This window comes from Pichia kudriavzevii, chromosome 1 (genome assembly GCF_003054445.1).
Source record: "Pichia kudriavzevii chromosome 1, complete sequence".
Taxonomy (NCBI): Eukaryota; Fungi; Ascomycota; class Pichiomycetes; order Pichiales; family Pichiaceae; genus Pichia; species Pichia kudriavzevii.
In genome coordinates this window covers 2,550,947-2,568,395 of record NC_042506.1, presented here as the reverse complement: position 1 = coordinate 2,568,395, position 17,449 = coordinate 2,550,947, and the positions used below count along the sequence as shown (strand labels likewise).

General features: G+C 39.6%; 8 protein-coding genes across 8 annotated transcripts; 3 read left to right on the top strand and 5 right to left on the bottom strand.

The window, feature by feature from the left end:
• Positions 1–1,980: 1,980 nt before the first annotated feature.
• C5L36_0A11620 (uncharacterized protein) lies at positions 1,981–4,794 on the top strand (the record flags this gene model as incomplete). The annotated part of the gene is made up of 1 exon (XM_029464197.1): positions 1,981–4,794. One exon carries the CDS (start codon positions 1,981–1,983, stop codon positions 4,792–4,794), a length of 2,814 nt encoding a protein of 937 aa, XP_029320057.1.
• Positions 4,795–5,290: 496 nt separating this feature from the next.
• C5L36_0A11610 (uncharacterized protein) lies at positions 5,291–5,626 on the bottom strand (the record flags this gene model as incomplete). Its single annotated transcript, XM_029464196.1, has 1 exon — positions 5,291–5,626. The coding sequence occupies one exon, from the start codon at positions 5,624–5,626 to the stop codon at positions 5,291–5,293; it is 336 nt and encodes a 111-aa protein (XP_029320056.1).
• Positions 5,627–6,021: 395 nt separating this feature from the next.
• C5L36_0A11600 (uncharacterized protein) lies at positions 6,022–6,738 on the bottom strand (the record flags this gene model as incomplete). Its single annotated transcript, XM_029464195.1, has 1 exon — positions 6,022–6,738. One exon carries the CDS (start codon positions 6,736–6,738, stop codon positions 6,022–6,024), a length of 717 nt encoding a protein of 238 aa, XP_029320055.1.
• Positions 6,739–6,959: 221 nt separating this feature from the next.
• On the top strand, positions 6,960–8,882 carry C5L36_0A11590 (uncharacterized protein; the record flags this gene model as incomplete). The annotated part of the gene is made up of 1 exon (XM_029464194.1): positions 6,960–8,882. The coding sequence occupies one exon, from the start codon at positions 6,960–6,962 to the stop codon at positions 8,880–8,882; it is 1,923 nt and encodes a 640-aa protein (XP_029320054.1).
• Positions 8,883–8,978: 96 nt separating this feature from the next.
• Positions 8,979–11,336, bottom strand: C5L36_0A11580 (uncharacterized protein; the record flags this gene model as incomplete). Its single annotated transcript, XM_029464193.1, has 1 exon — positions 8,979–11,336. The coding sequence occupies one exon, from the start codon at positions 11,334–11,336 to the stop codon at positions 8,979–8,981; it is 2,358 nt and encodes a 785-aa protein (XP_029320053.1).
• A 382-nt stretch (positions 11,337–11,718) lies between these two features.
• On the top strand, positions 11,719–12,822 carry C5L36_0A11570 (uncharacterized protein; the record flags this gene model as incomplete). Its single annotated transcript, XM_029464192.1, has 1 exon — positions 11,719–12,822. One exon carries the CDS (start codon positions 11,719–11,721, stop codon positions 12,820–12,822), a length of 1,104 nt encoding a protein of 367 aa, XP_029320052.1.
• A 319-nt stretch (positions 12,823–13,141) lies between these two features.
• Positions 13,142–14,389, bottom strand: C5L36_0A11560 (uncharacterized protein; the record flags this gene model as incomplete). The annotated part of the gene is made up of 1 exon (XM_029464191.1): positions 13,142–14,389. One exon carries the CDS (start codon positions 14,387–14,389, stop codon positions 13,142–13,144), a length of 1,248 nt encoding a protein of 415 aa, XP_029320051.1.
• An 894-nt stretch (positions 14,390–15,283) lies between these two features.
• On the bottom strand, positions 15,284–17,272 carry C5L36_0A11550 (uncharacterized protein; the record flags this gene model as incomplete). The annotated part of the gene is made up of 1 exon (XM_029464190.1): positions 15,284–17,272. The coding sequence occupies one exon, from the start codon at positions 17,270–17,272 to the stop codon at positions 15,284–15,286; it is 1,989 nt and encodes a 662-aa protein (XP_029320050.1).
• Positions 17,273–17,449: the final 177 nt, after the last annotated feature.

Sequence of the window (17,449 nt, the reverse complement as noted above, 5' to 3'; positions counted from 1 at the left end):
AGAAAATACATGTAGCATAATTAAAGTGGCTTCTAGTTGTCAACATAGCCAATACGTTACTTTACCTCATGCATTCTAGTGCCATAACAAATGGTTATTAGCAACAAATGAGTGATTAAGATGAGTACTCTTTATTTATCTATATGTTACCGTTAGCTGTTGTAATTCTAGCTAAGGGCTAGTATCTATTGCTTATTAATAATAATAATGGATGAATAGTAATTTCTTCATTAAGCAAACGGTTTTCAAAAGATATAATTCCACTAAAATCTTACCCTCTAACATCTATTAACAATATTGATAAGATATTTTAGTCTTTCAAGTACTAAAAAAAAAATACACCACAATAATATTGAAATCATCTCAAACTCAATAACTATTTGTATACTATATGTATTGGCTACTCAGCAAGGGGTAAAAGACCTCTTATTTCAACTCACGCAAAACATTCTGTGGGAAACTAAATGGTATACATTATTTGTCAAAAATAGCTAGAAGATAGTAAGAAACCCAGGGGTTTCCTTTACAAAAGTTATTTCGAAAAGATTATCAACTTTAAATATGTTGGTGGCTTTTCCTAATAGAAATCCGTTTGCTGATAAATTATTAATCCTAAATGATGATGTTACAAACAGTTGTCTATTTAGCTCAGAGTTAAAAACAAGAGGATGAGAGAGACAGAGTTCAAGCAAAGCAGTTTACCAATCTTACTTTCCAACAATTAAAGAGCCCACTTTAGTATTTCTTGGGAGTGGAAAAAAAAATTGATCCATTCCATTGTTTTTATCAATATGTTGAGATGTGATAGAGTTTTATGAGTTTGAAGGCAATATTTTATGATGTAAAAAGCTTGGCCTCAACTTTGCTTCACCTCCCAGGTTTGGAGTGGCGCCAACTGGGAACGTCTAGGAGCTCTAAAACTTATTGTAAGAGATTAAGCGTTTTGACCATGAATGCAAACCAGCTAAGATCGCAGGCAGGTATCTCCTATTTATCAAAAGTCTATACAATAAAAATTGGCCTACTTTTCATATGGCATGTACAATACACCTGAGAAGGTTTCAGGTACGTTGAAAAAGTATGAATAAACTTAAAAAATCTGACTCTTCTTAATTTAGTTGTCAAGTGAATCAAGAGACAGATCAATGCGAGGCGGGGGTAAAGCTTCCACTAAAGCATCTATAATCCTGCAAACTCCAAACGATTAACTCAAACTCCCAATTTTCACAAAAGCTGAGTTTTCTTTGGTCTTCAATTTTCTTGGAAGGACACTCTATCTAAACACAGATTTAGACGGTAACCTTCAAATGCTATAGGGAAATTGTGAATGTTCCTTAGGCTTTTTTTTGCTGTACCGAAACTACTTTTATAAGATGTCACGGCACAGCTATCCATTGATCTATTACCGCCTCTTATAGTTCAGTTAGTTTCGCACAGAGGCGTTGTATCTTTCATGTGCTCATATACCCCGATGAATCTCTCTTCGGTAGATCTCCATGCTGGTAGACAAAAACGGTGGGAAATAGCACTTCCTAGTTAGACAATTGCAAGTTTGCCGTTCCATATATTCGCTTTGCACGAAAATTTCCCGCGTACTGGATTGCCGCCAAAACTCGTTTGTGTTAATCCCAAATGCTCATGAAATAGGGTGCGCTGCATAACAAGATGTGGAGGTTCAACTGGGTCTGAAGTAGGTTTTTTAACTTGGCATCGTTCGTTTCTCATTGACTTACTTCACAGAAGTTCCCACCAAAGAAACAGAGCCCCTTTTCTTATTAGAACAGGAACAGCATCTTTTATCAGTGTCGGGACTTTAATCGGAAAACAATTATATTCCATCGAGCACGTTTGCCAATTTAATTTTATAGTTTTATTTGCTTTGTTATTTCTTAACGTCTTGAGATTAACACCCGCTTTTTGATAGGAACAGTACCATAAAGTATCCTTAAAGAAGGGACTTACACCGAAGTCAGCTTGATCATGTGTGATGAAATAATAGAGGCTCACGATGAGTGTCCAAGTGATGTTACCATCAAAAGCCAAGATTCTGGTGACACTAGAGATGATTCTCTCCAGACTTCTTCAAAATCGAGCAAAATGGCTGGAAGAAAAGCTGCAAAGTCATTAAGGTTATTCCGAGGGTCAGTTGCTGGTGATGAGAATGTAGAATCATCTCGACATCCTCAAGAAACTCATGAATTAGAACGTATAAAGAATAGAGAGATGAACATTGAGCTCACAAATCCATGCACTTTGCCGAAACTTCAATTCAACAAGCAAATAGTAGCAGGGAAAGAATTGAGCTTAGATCACCCAGTTTCTCCAATGGGCACACGTAGAAACACATCAAAGTATAACGCACAACTGTTTCTGTCACCTCAAACTTCAACCCAGGCCACACAAAATCAATCTAATGATCAAAGCAGACAGGAAACTACCGAGTCTCCACATAGAGAGGCTTTTGTCGAAGATGATAGTATGCCAATTATTGAGCCTGTATCTTCAGCAATCTATTTTCCACATGCACCAGCCAATGTTACCGTGGAGACCACACCCGAACATCTTACTGCAGCAGCAGAGTTTGATCATCTAGAAGAAGAAATGGTTGAAGAAATTCCGCCCAATTTAGATTCAGATCCAGGTAGCAACCAACAAGACAAAAATAACCGAACAATACCTGTGTGCCGAAAGCTGGATTTCAATGAGAGAAAAAAGAGTTGCATTCAAGATACAGCAGAAGAAAATGAGGTGTTTGAGAAGCCAGGCAAAGGAGGCGATACCGTGCATGTAGATGAGTTGACAACAGATGAAAGTGGCCAACCTAATGATGATACAAAATATTCACTAGCTGTTGAATTGCAACCCTTCAAGAACAAAGTTGGAGGACATACCGCCATTTTCAAGTTTAGCCATAGAGCTGTTTGCAAGGCATTAGTAAACAGGGAAAATACATGGTATGAAAACATAGAAATTTTACATCCCGAGCTACTCAAGTATATGCCAAAGTACATTGGTGTCTTGAATGTTAGATACAGTACTATCTTGGAGGACGAAACGTGTGAAAACTCGGAAGATCCCAAGTTACACGGAGGATCGACGTCAAAATTAGAGGAGAGTCATGAGAGTGTTGAGGTCAAGCCGAAACTAGATAGATGCTATTCAGATAATGTTTCATTCCCTGAAGTAGTCCTCGAGGATAATATCCATATTGTTCCCCAATCCCTATGGGGCCACTATAGCAGTTCATCCCCAGGGGAAGATTCATACGCAGATAACAGATCAAAATTAACATCAAGTGGAACAGTACCCGGGTCTACTTCAGTTAACACCAAATTGAAAGAATTAGTGTTAAGTGAAGTTTTTGCACCTATCAGAGATTATACCCAAAAGGCCCGTGCTAAGAGACACTCCCATTATAGAAGGAGTAGAGATTCAACATCAAGATCATCTATATCATCAAATCCACAAAACATACAGTTGACAAATATGCCAAGTGGACATACACAGCGTCCACGCTTCCATAGATATTCTACAAGTAGTATATCCACACCTAGTTCGCTTAAGCATCTAGGAATCCACCACTTTAGTATAGCTGATTGCCAACCTATATCTGAAAACTTAGGAACTTTTTCTGGAAACAACGATGCCAATGTAACAGTTGAGCCATCGTCTGTTCAGAGTGACGATCTTAAACTGCACCAAAAGTTTAGATCTGATTCTACTACTGATATTGAGCACGACAGTGTTCAATTCCCAGACAGAGAAACCTTTATTTCCAATTTAAAAAAACTGTCCCTCGAAACATCACGGGAAAACGCCATAGATGATGACCTTGATGATGGTATAAGCCCGACAGATAATATGAATGAAAGTGTAATATTTGATATGGAAAATGATGATTCTACTGCAAGGAATAATGGCAACGAAGATTCTGGCTCCCAAGATAACAATAAAGAAAGGCCTGAAAATCGCCTAAGAAAACATACACGATTTGAAAGGTTTATTTTATTGGAAGATTTGACGAGTGGTATGAAATACCCATGTGTTTTAGATCTTAAAATGGGGACGAGACAGTACGGTACGGAAGCCAGAAAAAGTAAACAGGAGTCTCAAAGGAAGAAGTGCCATTCAACTACCTCGAAGCAATTGGGAACTAGAATATGTGGAATGCAAGTATGGGATACCAAAAAACAGTCCTTTATAAACAGGGACAAGTATTTTGGAAGAAAGGTTACTGTCGGTTATGAATTTTTTAGGTCTCTTTCAAGGTTTTTGTATGATGGGAACAGCATTTATTCGATTGTCAAACATATCCCCAAATTGGTAGATGGCATAAGAGAACTGGTGGAGATTATTGAGAAACTAGTCGATTATAGACTATACGGATCTTCAATCTTACTAATGTACGACAGTGAAAAAGACCAAGCCAGCCGGCACGAGTCTACGATTATTCTCAGGTTAATTGACTTTGCCCAATCTGTGATTGGAGGTATGGAATTATCGCCAAACACTACCATACCCCCATACCATAAGGGCGAACCAGATTTGGGATACATAAAAGGCCTAAAGTCTCTAATCTATTACTTTTCTACAATGTTTAAAGAGTTCACTCATGGTTATGAGTATAAGGGTTTTGAAGATGCTTGGACTGTGATCCGAGAGTTGGATGCAAGGCACGAGTTAGATTACTCTTGCGAATGGTTGGATGACTTTAGCAATGAAGAGCTATCTTGTCCCTTTAGATTCCAACCCATCCCACCCCTTGATAGCATCTACGAGAATGCTTCAGACTAAGAGGGATTACTTGGGCTCTTTTCTATTAATGTATATTATGTATATTTATTTCAACGATTCTAATTGAAAAGAGGTACGAAAAATGATCAAAATGTATGAGTCATTATAGGGTCATCCAAACATGGTAAAGATAGTCTGAACAACCGAACTTGGACCCCTCAGTAAGATTCTTTCTCTCTCAGAAATATTGAGACCTAAACTCTGTAGGAAACAGAGAGTTGAGGCCAATGTTTTCTGATTGGTTGTTGAGACAAGAAGCCAAAGAAAGGAACAGAGAAACACACATGGCTCTCTGTTGATGCCACGACTTTTCATGGCCGACAAACTTGACTCGCTTCAATTTCTCGCAATTTTCACTTTCAGGGTTGATATCCGGGTTTCTGGACAAATTTGAGACGAAGTTTTCGGGCTATAAAGGAAACCTGATGATTATTAGTGTATAACATTTACATACGAGGTACTATACATTCTGAAGGCACATGTAGCTTCAAAATGGCTATTTTGACATTTTCTCATCGGTCTGAATAACACCCATGGCACAATCTCTCAAGTCTTTCAAGTAGTCAAAGCACTTGCTACTACTATTTCCTTCGGTATCTTTCATTATGCAATCTTGGTATTTCATTATTTTTTCAGAGCAGTTTTCTTCTATGTGCCTGTAAACAGTAACCTGTGTTTTAACACATTTTTGTAAAGCTAATTGAAACTCTGCACATTGATTCTTATCTTTGATTGTAGGATCTTCTAAACATTTATGGAAATTAACAAACGGTTCAGGACAGGTCTTGGCGACTTCTTGAATAACAAATTCGTCGAGAACTCTGGATGCCATTTTCGTTTATATCGATCTTGTCTGCGTCCAAGAAGAATCAATATCCCCCATATATGTTGGAGTGCTAACATTCACGCTCATCTGTGAAATTTCATTTTTTTGGAGACAAATATATACACAGATCTACATATATTGATACCAAGGTATTCCGCAGACGTATGCTGCTTAAACATGTCAATTGAGCCGTATCGCCCTCACATATGACTGCTGAGTGGAATGAACGTGCAGATATCTAATAGTGAGATTTGGAAATGACATTGCCTTTTCCTGAACAAGTAAAAAAGCCTTTGTTGCTGTAGTATTTTTCACCATTTAATTTTCCCTAACAAAAGGGGCATAACACAAACGGAATTTTAGTTTCTAAGGGTGTCAATTGTAAACAGTCAAAGATACAGTTAAATTTCTTTCAAATAGCCCTGCTGTATTAGCCTCTCAACATCGACTCTGCGAACGAAAAATTGGGAATCCTTGGTCAAATTGAAGACACCATACTCTGTGACAATCTCACCGGCATCCTTCAACACCCTGACATCAATAAATACCTCATGAGGAGGTTCCAATTCACCACCCAAATCAATCTCTGGCATGACACTCTTCACACCACTGACCAAAGACATATACTTCTCCAGATATACCCTTTCATTGTGTGATAAATCAGCCATTTGTTCAGCAGTGACTTCAACATTGTTCCAGACCAACTCATCTATTTTTTTCAGCCTGGCCATCTCATAAGCTATAAGACAGCGCTTGTTTCTGTCTATTATCATTTGCCTTATAAATTCTGGTAAATTCGTCAGGATTTCTTGCACCCTTGCAGGGTGCTGGGAAGTTCGTCCAGGTGTATTGTTAGCAGATGATGAAAAAAAACTACTATCGACAATTCTAGCAGGAGTATTTAAAGCAGAAGAAGGCATGGAGGATTCCATCCCTCCGACAGTCTCCGTTTGAGTAGACAGTACAGGATATTCGTTTATTCCATCAATTTGTCTTTGCAACTCTTTGTTCTCATTAAGAACAGATTGAATCAAATCTGCTTCATAAGTCGGTATTACCTCAAGACTTTCGGCTCTCTTTGCCGCCAGAACCAGCTTTATTCCCAGGTCTCCATACATGATGTGGTTCAATCTACTTCTACCTTTGCAACCTTGCTTTTGTTTCACTCAAGGCTTAACACGGGGGGTTAAAAAATTATTGAATACATCAACTTGCTCTTGAAACTGTTTCAGGACGCGACGCGTTGTTAACTTCACTATTGTTTACTTCTTTGTGTACTTTGAGCTTGTGGTTGCACAACAAAGGAAACATTTATATAAGGAATAGGGCCTATACAAGGATGTCAATTTATGGTAGGCTTAGAAGGAAACCACCAGTTGTAAACAAGACTTTGTTTTCGCCAACAAAACACAAAGTGGAGGAAATAACTTCAAGTTCCACGGATTTGAGCTCTATATCTGCTAATTCATTTTCATCGACTTCTAGCCTTGAGTCCTTCCACACCAATGAAAAGGACTGCAATTCCGACCAGTACTATTCAACCCAGTCAAAACGCACAGCAGCAATGAGTTTAAGATCACCTGTGAAGAAATCTAGGCTAAGTTTTTACCCACGTTCTGCTTTCAAGGGTTTTGAAGAGCTTGAAAACGAAGAAATTGGACAGTCTCCACATAGCGAACCATCCGAGAATCCATTGAAGACAGCTAGAAAGACTACACTATTTAGCAAGATCAGTATATGTGAATCCCAAACCGACGAAGAATCTGCGAAAGAATCAACCACAGAAAATAAACCACGAAACGTAGACTTCTCCGACGATGAGTTTGCGGTGGAACTTTCATCGACGTTGAAAACTTTAAACACTCGTCTCAAGAAACTACAATCCGATGCAGTAAATGAAAAAGATACAAATAATACCAATGAGGAATCTGAACCTGTAGCATCAACAGGGTTTCCTTCAGGTCTCAAGACTTATGGAAATGTTAGATCCATTAAAGTTGAGGAGAAATCTCTCTCTGATGAAGAGAATGATAGTGACGGGGCCATAAATCAAAATGATTACATATGTTCCACTGCAACCAAAAGTACAACTCAATCATCAGTTGAATTACGAGTTTCAGGAGAGCTTGAAAGCTGTAAACTCGAATTTGAGATGATTATTGAACAATTTGAAGATTGGATAGACCAGGGAAGAAGTGATTTTTTACAATTGAAATTGGATTTGACGATAAAGATACAAAAAGACCTAAAGTTTGAATCATATCTACGTAATTATATTGTTAATACTTCTAATAGACGAGTAAGGACAGTTTTGTTACATATTGTTACGCATGACACCAAAATTCCAATTCTTGATCTTCATTTGATTGGATTCTTCAAACTTCCGATAATTTATGCATACTTACACATTATCACTTTATCTAATGCAGATGATGTACCCATTAGGGACTATATCACAGAAAATTGCAAATTTCAAAAAAAAATAACAAGCTATTTAGTGGACGACTGGTTGCTAAAATACTCCACAGTAAGTGTGTATTCTGCAATACTAAATACCCTTCTAGCAGTAGATATTACGGACTTTGGAAAACTAGAGACACAAAAACGTGACACTATACTCAAATTTACTAAGTCGTGTATGATGTTAGAAGATCGAATGAAATCGTCAATTGCAATACAAGTGTTGAAGAGATTTCTCCCCAAAGTCTGTGCAGCCGATGCTGCTACTTTGATTGAAGATATTATGCAAGTATTTCTCAACACACCTCATGGAGATGTCTATAAGACTAACTCTATTCTTGAATGTTTGATTACTGCGTCAGATCTGTTTGAGGAGAAACAAGTACAGAATCTTTTGTTTTCTAAAATAGCGTGGAACAAACTATGGTGTATTGCTCAATCCGCTAATACATTAGGAAATAAATCACTCAATGACTTAGAGGAAAAACAGTGGTTATTTGCTTTAGGCTATTTATTTGGTTTTATTAATCAGGATTACTCTATCACCGAAGAAAGTCAGTTGGAAATAATGAGAGGTATCATAAGTTTACCTGTTTTGAATAAGTCGACATACTCCACAGTAGAGCTACATGGTTATGGTTATCTTGGCATTGTAGCCTATCACTTCTTACAGAAATTCGGATGTTTACATACTGAAGAATCTTTGCAATTAGAAAAATTGTGCCAAATTTTCAAGTCAAACAATACTGAACCTAACAATAGGTTAACTGATTATGTTTATTCTGTTCTTGAAAAATTGTAATTGAGACAAATGTATTAATCTCCTATTAATTTCTCTATTAAAAGTTACATAATGTTTTTTTTGTTAAGTGTGAATCAACAAAAGTCCATTTTATACCTAAGCAAAGTTAAACTCTTCGTTTTGCGACTTAACAGCCAATCTTGCCAACCTAAACATTTTATTTTTGGCACTTTCCTTCTTCTTGCTTTCGTCACCTGCGGTAGTACTTTTAACAGCCAATTTTTTTGGTGTTTCTCTCAAACCAAAAGATTTTGCCAAATGACCAAGGTGAACATGCTTCACGTTAAAAATATCCCTTTCATTTGATAAATGTGTAGCATATGCTCTAATGTGACTGATAAAGGCATCGGTAGCAATTTCTAAAGCTCTACTATCCTCCAATAGCCACTTTTCCAATTCTAGTTGATAAGTGGTAGCATACATATCCCACGAACCTTCCCGATTGAATCTGTTACCTTTCTTTTTGCCGTCTTCTGCATTTTCATCATCATTATTTTCAACTTTGGCAAATGCCTTAGTTAAGATATCTTCATAAGTTATAAATTTGATGGACTCTTTATCATGCATAGGTTCAATCTTCTCAATATATTTTTCCTCTTCACCTGGCAATAGAAATAATAATGATAAACCTTTTTTACCAAGTCTTGCTGTTCTACCAACACGATGTAAATGGTCTGCAACACAAAAGGGAGGATCGTACTCAATAACATGATCAATTGCAGGTAAATCTAGACCACGCGATGCAACATCAGTACAGAGCAATATAGTATTATGAGAATTGTCGTTTGAAAAATGATTCAAGGTTGCTGTACGTGTTTGTTGAGATAGAGAACCGTGAAGTTTATAAATAATTGTATTAGGAGATATATGAGGAGCAGTCATTGCAGTAATACTGCCCAATAACTCTTCTTTATCCTCCTTATCATCATCACCTTCTGTCCCTTCCTTACTTCTATTCTTATCCATTTTATTTTTGTTAGTTTTGTTATTCTTGATTTTCTTTAAAATTTCCTTTCGCTCTCTATCTATTTTCAGACGTTTACCATCCTTCGTCAATGCAATGAAGTGGAAATCCACCGAATGCGAACAACTTAAGAAAACAAGAGACTTAGTGAACGTTGAAGAATCGACACCTTTTCTGGTCATGTTCATCAGTGAACCACTTAATGTAGTGTAGCGTAATTTTGGAGGTACAACAACTATCTCTTGAATTAATTGATCTGGCGCCTTCATGTGATGGTCTAGTTCTTCCTCACCTAAAATTGTACTGGCACTTATAACCTCCGGATTATTAAGCGTAATTTCACCTAATTTTTTAACATTACCCTTCAAAGTTGCCGAACATAGAACATTAACCCTCCTTGGTGGCATCACATCCGATAATGGACCTAGAACTTGCTCATTGTCTCTATAGTCTTTTTGCAATCTGTTCACAATTGCGGCGATGGATTCTTCAAAACCTAATTCCATTAATCTGTCACCTTCATCCAGAATTAAATATCTGACAGTTGACAAATCTAGGCTTTGTGTATTTTCGATATGATCAACCAATCTACCGGGGGTAGCAACCAAAATGTTGATACCTTTCCTTAGTCTTGCCTTTTCCGCCTTTTTCTTTTCACCACCAATTACTATACCAGGAACGATCCAGTTACAAGCCTTCTTACAAATAGTATCTTCAATGAATTGATAAATTTGTTGGGCTAATTCACGGGTTGGTGTTAAGATGACGGCATAAATACCCGATTGTCTAGTAATCTTGCCCTTTGCATTCAGAATCTGGTTGATTATAGGTAGGGTGAAAGCCAATGTCTTACCAGAACCAGTTTGTGCCTGCATAAACATATCTCTAGGCTGGGGCGGAAACGGATTGGTTCTTGTTCTTTGATGTCCCAAAGATATAAGTTTAGGTATTGATAATCTCTGAATTTTGGTTGGTTTCGAATACCTTGCGTTTTCTAAACATTTAAGCAAATTAGCGTGTAATCCTAAAGCTTTGAAGTCCGCATCATCACCAATCATTGGAGCGTTCGACGGCTTCAGTTTTGATTCATCAATTTCCTTTTCGTAGTCACGTTTTTGAATTTCTGGATTGGCAGTAAACAAGGATGATACAATTTGGCCATTTTCCCTATTTAAAGTACCCATGACACCATTTGATGTGTTCTTCTGTTTTTTCATACCAGAAAAGTTCCCACCATCATCAGTATCCTCTTCATTGGCTCTCTTCTTTCTTTGAGAGACCGGAGTACTGTTAGCGTTTGAAGGTCCTTTTGATTTCATGCCCTTGCCGGGAGTTCTGCCCATCAATTCCAGTTGGGCCTTTCTTCTGTCTGCCCATCTTCCACCTTTAACTTTTATGCTTGATTTCTTGTCTTTTTTCAAACCAGAGTTTGCAGATGCAGAAGTGGGCATTGCAAAGTTGAGCATCATCCCATCATCATTGTCAGCCATTTTTTTTTCTTGTGGAAAATATCTAGATATGTCTTCCGAATTATAAAAAGAACAATGAGATTAGCTGCAACAAACGTAACGGTTCTCTTGAATGCTGTATATGTATATATATATATATATTTATGCACAGCAATATAAAACCGCTAAGTTGAATAAGAAAAGAAGCTTCATGTGTACCATATAACTATCTCTTATGTTGAAGAAAAAAGAAGAAAAAAAATCCATGTTTGTTAGCACAGCCTGAATATTTTTTCAAAGAACTGATTCATGTTTTCCCTGTTTTTTTTATTTTTCTGGAAACTTTTTATGAGTTTAAAAACAACGATAAACCGCCAAGGCACGTTGAACAGGATCTGAACACCAAGATCTCACACTCACCAGAATGTCCTCTTTATTTGTGTCCGAAGATTCTGAAGAACACAAAGTGAAAATAGAAGGGGAGGATGGAAGGATGAGTATTGACTCTCATGTAGACGCTGAAATAAAGGGAGAGATGGAGGTGACGATGGATAGAGACAACGTAAAAATCAAGACCGAACCAACCGAGTCCGAGGACAAGGGAAGCTTGAGTTTTTACGAAGATGAAGATGAGGATTCCGAAGATGAGGATGATCCCGTTATTGATACAATACCTGTGCATTTGAATGTGACAAATACGAAACTATCTCCACTATTGTTGCAATTTCCAACCAAGTCCAGCCAGTCTATTTCGAATCAGAACAACATATCTGCTTTGCATAGGCTACAGATCAAGCATGAATCAGGTGTTGTTGAACTCAGGTTACCCTTAAACACTGAGAATTTCTTCAGTAATACCACGGCTGAAAAATATAACATATCTGAGCAATTCTTAAGGGGCGTCATTATCCACGATGAGCCAATGGGTACATTGAAGGAAGGTACCATCCACTCGAATTCGGTTCTGCTGAACAAGGCGGAGAAGGAGGTGCAAGTCAAGCAAGAGAAAAAGACAAGCTTTATAAAAAGCCACGATGATAATAGCAACAGCAATTTGTCGACAATTCGTGCACAACCGGGATCAGTTGGCGGGAGTCGATACTTGGTGGGGGTTCAAGACAGTGAGGGTAGGCTACATGTGACGCCGATTTCTGATACGTGCATGTTGCGTCCACATTTCTCGTATATCGATAACATCAAGTTGAGCAAGATTGAACGTGAGCGAGAACTACAGAAGGAATTGAACGACAACAACGAGAAGAACGGCAATGGCAAGGAGGTGGAGAAGAAAAACGCCAGTGTTGTTACAATGAGTGCCAAGAGTACCAAGGAGAACGTGCCTCGTCTGGGAGGTGCATTGTTGAGCGCCAAGTTGGAGAGTGAGGAAGAAGGTAAAGAATACCAAATTATTCCTTGTAATGAGGAGACCATTCACGCTCAGTTCACCGAATCGAGTGGGAACTTTCTAAGGACCAAGCTGACGCAGGAGGAGTACCTGGAACTCTTGTTAAGGCAAACAATGGTGTGATAGTGGCCGAGGAGGGAGCAAGAGAGAATCACTGAAACGTTTCAGCGTGGATGCGTAGCTGTCATTGGGTGGGCGAATGACCTGGCGAATGCACAAGCAAACAAATAAATAACTAATTAATAAATATAATAAGATATAGTCTAGTAGAATAAAATAAAATATACTCTAGTTTGGCCGAGATCTAGCCGGGTCTGTAGAAGACGGTGAACGCGTCTTTCAATAGAAGCAGAAGAACAAGAGAAAGATAAAGATGAAGAACAAGTACAAGAGCTTTCAGAGGTGACCAAAAAAAAAAGAGAGGCAACTAGTATTGACTCAATTATTTACCGCCCAATTCGACGGCCTTCTTTGCAGCTTCATCAAGATCTTCTTCAACGTACAACTTCAAACCGGATTTGTTGATCATGTCCTTAGCGATTTCAAAGTTTGTACCTTGTAATCTAACAACAACAGGGATTTTCAAGCCCAAGTTCTTAGTAGCTTGGATCAAACCATCTGCAACATAGTCACATCTAACAATACCACCAAAGATATTGACAAAAATGGCAGAGACATTTTTCTCAGTGATGATCAATTCAAAGGCCTTTTCAATGGTTTCTGGAGTTGCAGCACCACCAACGTCCAAAAAGTTGGCTGGTTCACCACCGTATAATTTGACGACATCCATAGTTGCCATAGCCAAACCTGCACCATTAACCAAGCAACCAACATTACCATTCAATTTAATAAAGTTCAAGCCATATTTAGAGGCAACAACTTCATCAGGATCTTCTTGAGTGACATCTCTCCAAGAGAAAACTTCCTGTTGTCTAAAGGCTGCATTATCATCGAAATTGAATTTTGCATCCATGCACATAACTTCATGTTGTTTAGTTTCAGTTAATGGGTTAATTTCAATTTGAGTTGCATCTTTATCCTTGAAAATTTGGTATAATGTTTGAATAGTTTTAGCACCTTGAGGAATTGCATCCTTTGTGAAACCCAATTGAGAAGCAATTTCAAAGGCCAAGTCATCCGATACACCAGCTTCTAAATCGACTGAGTACTTCTTGATGGCATTAGGATCCTTCTTTGCTACTCCTTCGATATCCATACCACCTTGAGCAGATGCAATAATCATTGTAGATTGGTTCTTTCTATCCATAACGATCGACAAATAAGCCTCGGTTAATGCATACTTTCTTTCAACGACATAGACTGCAGTGACAATCTTACCTGCTTCACCGGTTTGTTTGGTGATCAACTTATGGCCAAGCATCTTCGCAGAGAGTTCCTTGACTTCTTCAGGAGTCTCAACTAAACGAACACCGGACTGGAGACCATTGTCGAAATGGCCCTTACCTCTACCACCAGTCAATGCCTGGGCCTTGAGTACCATTTCGTTAGTGTTCAGGTCCTTGGCTGCCTTGTACGCCTCTTCTGGACTTCTGGCAGCCTCGCCACGAGGGACTCCAACGCCGTACGACTTGAGAAGCGCAGCAGATCTGTATTCATGGATGGAGAGGTGTCTAACCTGTTGCACGCTTCTCCGTGAAAGGAGTTTCTTTGCTAGATGGGTGGAAAACATTGTCAAGATTGAGTATAGGTTTTAAGAATGGAGGAGACGTTCAATAGTGTCCTTATGTTTGTCCTTTTTTTTTTTTGCCGATAAACTTCTTCTCTGTATCGGAGATACGTGGTTCTGTAATACAATGACCTTGTGGATATACCTAGTTGGAGATTGTAATATGGGTGCAGATACGTAACGTCTGTGTCAACTAGAGGGGGAGGGGAGGAGAGCTTAGGTTCCAAATGAAACAAGTGTGTGCAATGTATGTAAAGTGTTGACAGAAATGGAGTAAAGTGGAGTGGTTCGGGGTGGGGGTGTCCTTGGCTGCCGTCGGCACCTGAATCCGCCAAATGAGGTGGCCCTCACCTCTCTTCTTATGCCCCCCCCCTATCCCCATTTCCAGAAATCCACTACAGTATACCGTGGCCGCACTTCCCCTCCACCGCGCGTGCCTCCTGTCCGAAACGGTCCGTGGCGCCCTCCACGCCTCTGCGGAAGACGCCCCTTGTCCGTGGAGCGACAGAGCGAGTGGGCCGCCCACGAGGGGGAAAAGGGAAGGAAGGGGAGGAAGGGGAGGAAAGTGGGAGCCCATTCCCGGCAGAGACGTTTCCTCTTGTCCATATGGCTTTTCCCGTACACCGAGTCGTTCACATGACAAGAAACTCTAAGCGCGCGTCACGTGACACCGGGGCGGCAAGTATGGATTGCAAGTAGATTGGTATTACCATGTAACTGGATATACACATTACCATGAATTGGTAGGAATATACACATTACCATGAATTGGTAGGAATATAAGCATTGCCATGAATTGGTAGGAATATAAGTATTGCCATGAATTGGTAGGAATATAAGTATTACCTTGTAACTGGATATACACATTACCATGAATTAGTAGGAATACACACTCCATTACAGGGCAAACAGACCCTTCCACCAGCCCACCCGGCTCCAGTCAACATCGAGGACATCCTCGTACCGTTCATATGAACCGTTGACAAACTCCCCCCGCCGGCTCTTAAAGTAGTCCCACACACTACGAGTCCGTCTCTCAAGGGAAAGCGAGCCCCGGTCCGCCTCGCAGTCAACTAGAAACGTTCCATACTGACATGAGTAGAGATGATAGACGAGTCGTCTCAGGAAGCGCTCGTTGAACTCAAACTTGTACTCATGCTGCTCAATGAGTTCGTAGACACAGTGGAGAAACTGCACAAATACTGGACTCTCGAACTTCATGTTCTGCTGGTGCCGGAATCTCTGGTTGAGATTACGTAGACGCTGGAAGTTACCCTCCTCGGTGTTGTTGTAGAACTTGCTCTCCCTCTGCAAATGTCCACATCGCTCGTTGAATTGATGTCCAAATGATATCCATTCCTTCTCAATTAAAACTATAAACCCTTCCAACGTCCGATAGTAAGGATCGACACAAAGCTCAACTAATGAACAAACCTGCGCAGTCCGGTCCCACCCATCAGAACAGTGTACGACAAGATGCACCCCATCAAAGACGAGGTATTTTGTCAACAAATCGGTAGCCCTAAGTAACGCCTTTATATGATCCAGCCATCCGCTTCGGGTTAATGCCTCCATCTCTAGAAGGTCTTGTCCAGGTTGATTCACATCACCGTCCTTTAATACTCCCTTCACCTTGTTCAGTGATTCCCTCATAACATGGATATTCTCAATGTTTAAGAAAACCTTCTTGGTGTTCTCCCCATAATTGTCAACAACTTCGGTGCCAGCACCAAGTGCTACTTGCGCCATTGCGTTCGTTAATGGCCTCGCATCAACTAGGAGGTTCCTAGCGTTGTCCTTCCCATTAGTACTGAAAATCTCGTGAATTAGCTTCTCATCCTGTAACGACCGGTTTTGTTTGATCCCAACTAACGGTTGTGAACATCTCGTTATGGTACACCCGTTCTTCTTATAATAAAAGGTCAATGCCGGGAACCGGCCCTTGGATCGATATTTGGTAGCATATCCAAGGAATGTGTCCGTTATACTCTGAGGTACAACAAGCTCTCTCGGATAACTCTCACACAATTGGTAATCCTTGTTCACTTGGGTAATTCTCCACTTTCTCCTCCCTAATTCTCTCTCTGCACTTCCGTCTGCACTTCCTTCTTGTTTCCCAAATTCCAACCCTTGCCTCTCAAACTCCTTCCGTAAGTCATAATCTTTCCATGAATTGAACTCTAATTCAGCCTTGACGGGTCTATAAATAAATGCGTATAGTTTATCGATACTCTCAATACAAGTCAACCTTAGCATCGTATCAAACACGTCAGCCCCACGTAGTATGTTCTTGAAATCAAATGATATATAATTGAAATCCCGAAATTGTATTCTAATACATGCTCCACGGCATAGTTTCCTCTGTAAAGTCTCCATATCCTTCTGCCGCTTGTTTCTTATCAGTCTCCTCTTCTCATCATCATCTTTGTTCCCACCACAGTCAACGGTCACCTCAGATACCTTTTCCGTAAGTTCATCCATCTCTGCCGCATTCTTTTCACCTGAATTACCGCCCAAGACTTTCCCCAAACCTAGCCCCAGACCAAGACCTAGCCCGTTGGTTATGGTATTGGTAAAATCACTGGCAGTGGCTGCTAGGGAAGAGGCGCTTATGTCAATTCCATTTCCATGATATGCTATGTTATCGTGCTCATATAGCTTCGCCGATCCACGGTTAAAATCAACCCTTTCAATCAATGGATAACAGAACCACAGCTCTGGGGCCCTGCCTCCACCTTTTCCTTCACCACCACCTGCACTAGCCTCGGTACCGATACTAAGAGTAAATATTATATGATGCGTCGTTAAATGTAATGTACCCTCATATTGTTTCCCCCGCCGATACATCGTAACATCTTCAACCTTGGTAACTTTCATATACTCCATTGCCTCGCAATAGTTTTCTGTTAAAGTCGCCTTGTCCCTTCCAATTGACGATTAGCTTGTAACATACGCTTACATTCTTTATCCGATAGTATATCCTAAAGTAAATGCTAGTTTTTCAATACGCACATGACATAACACAAGTTATCAAAAAGAGGTAGAAAAAAAAAGGAATCGCAG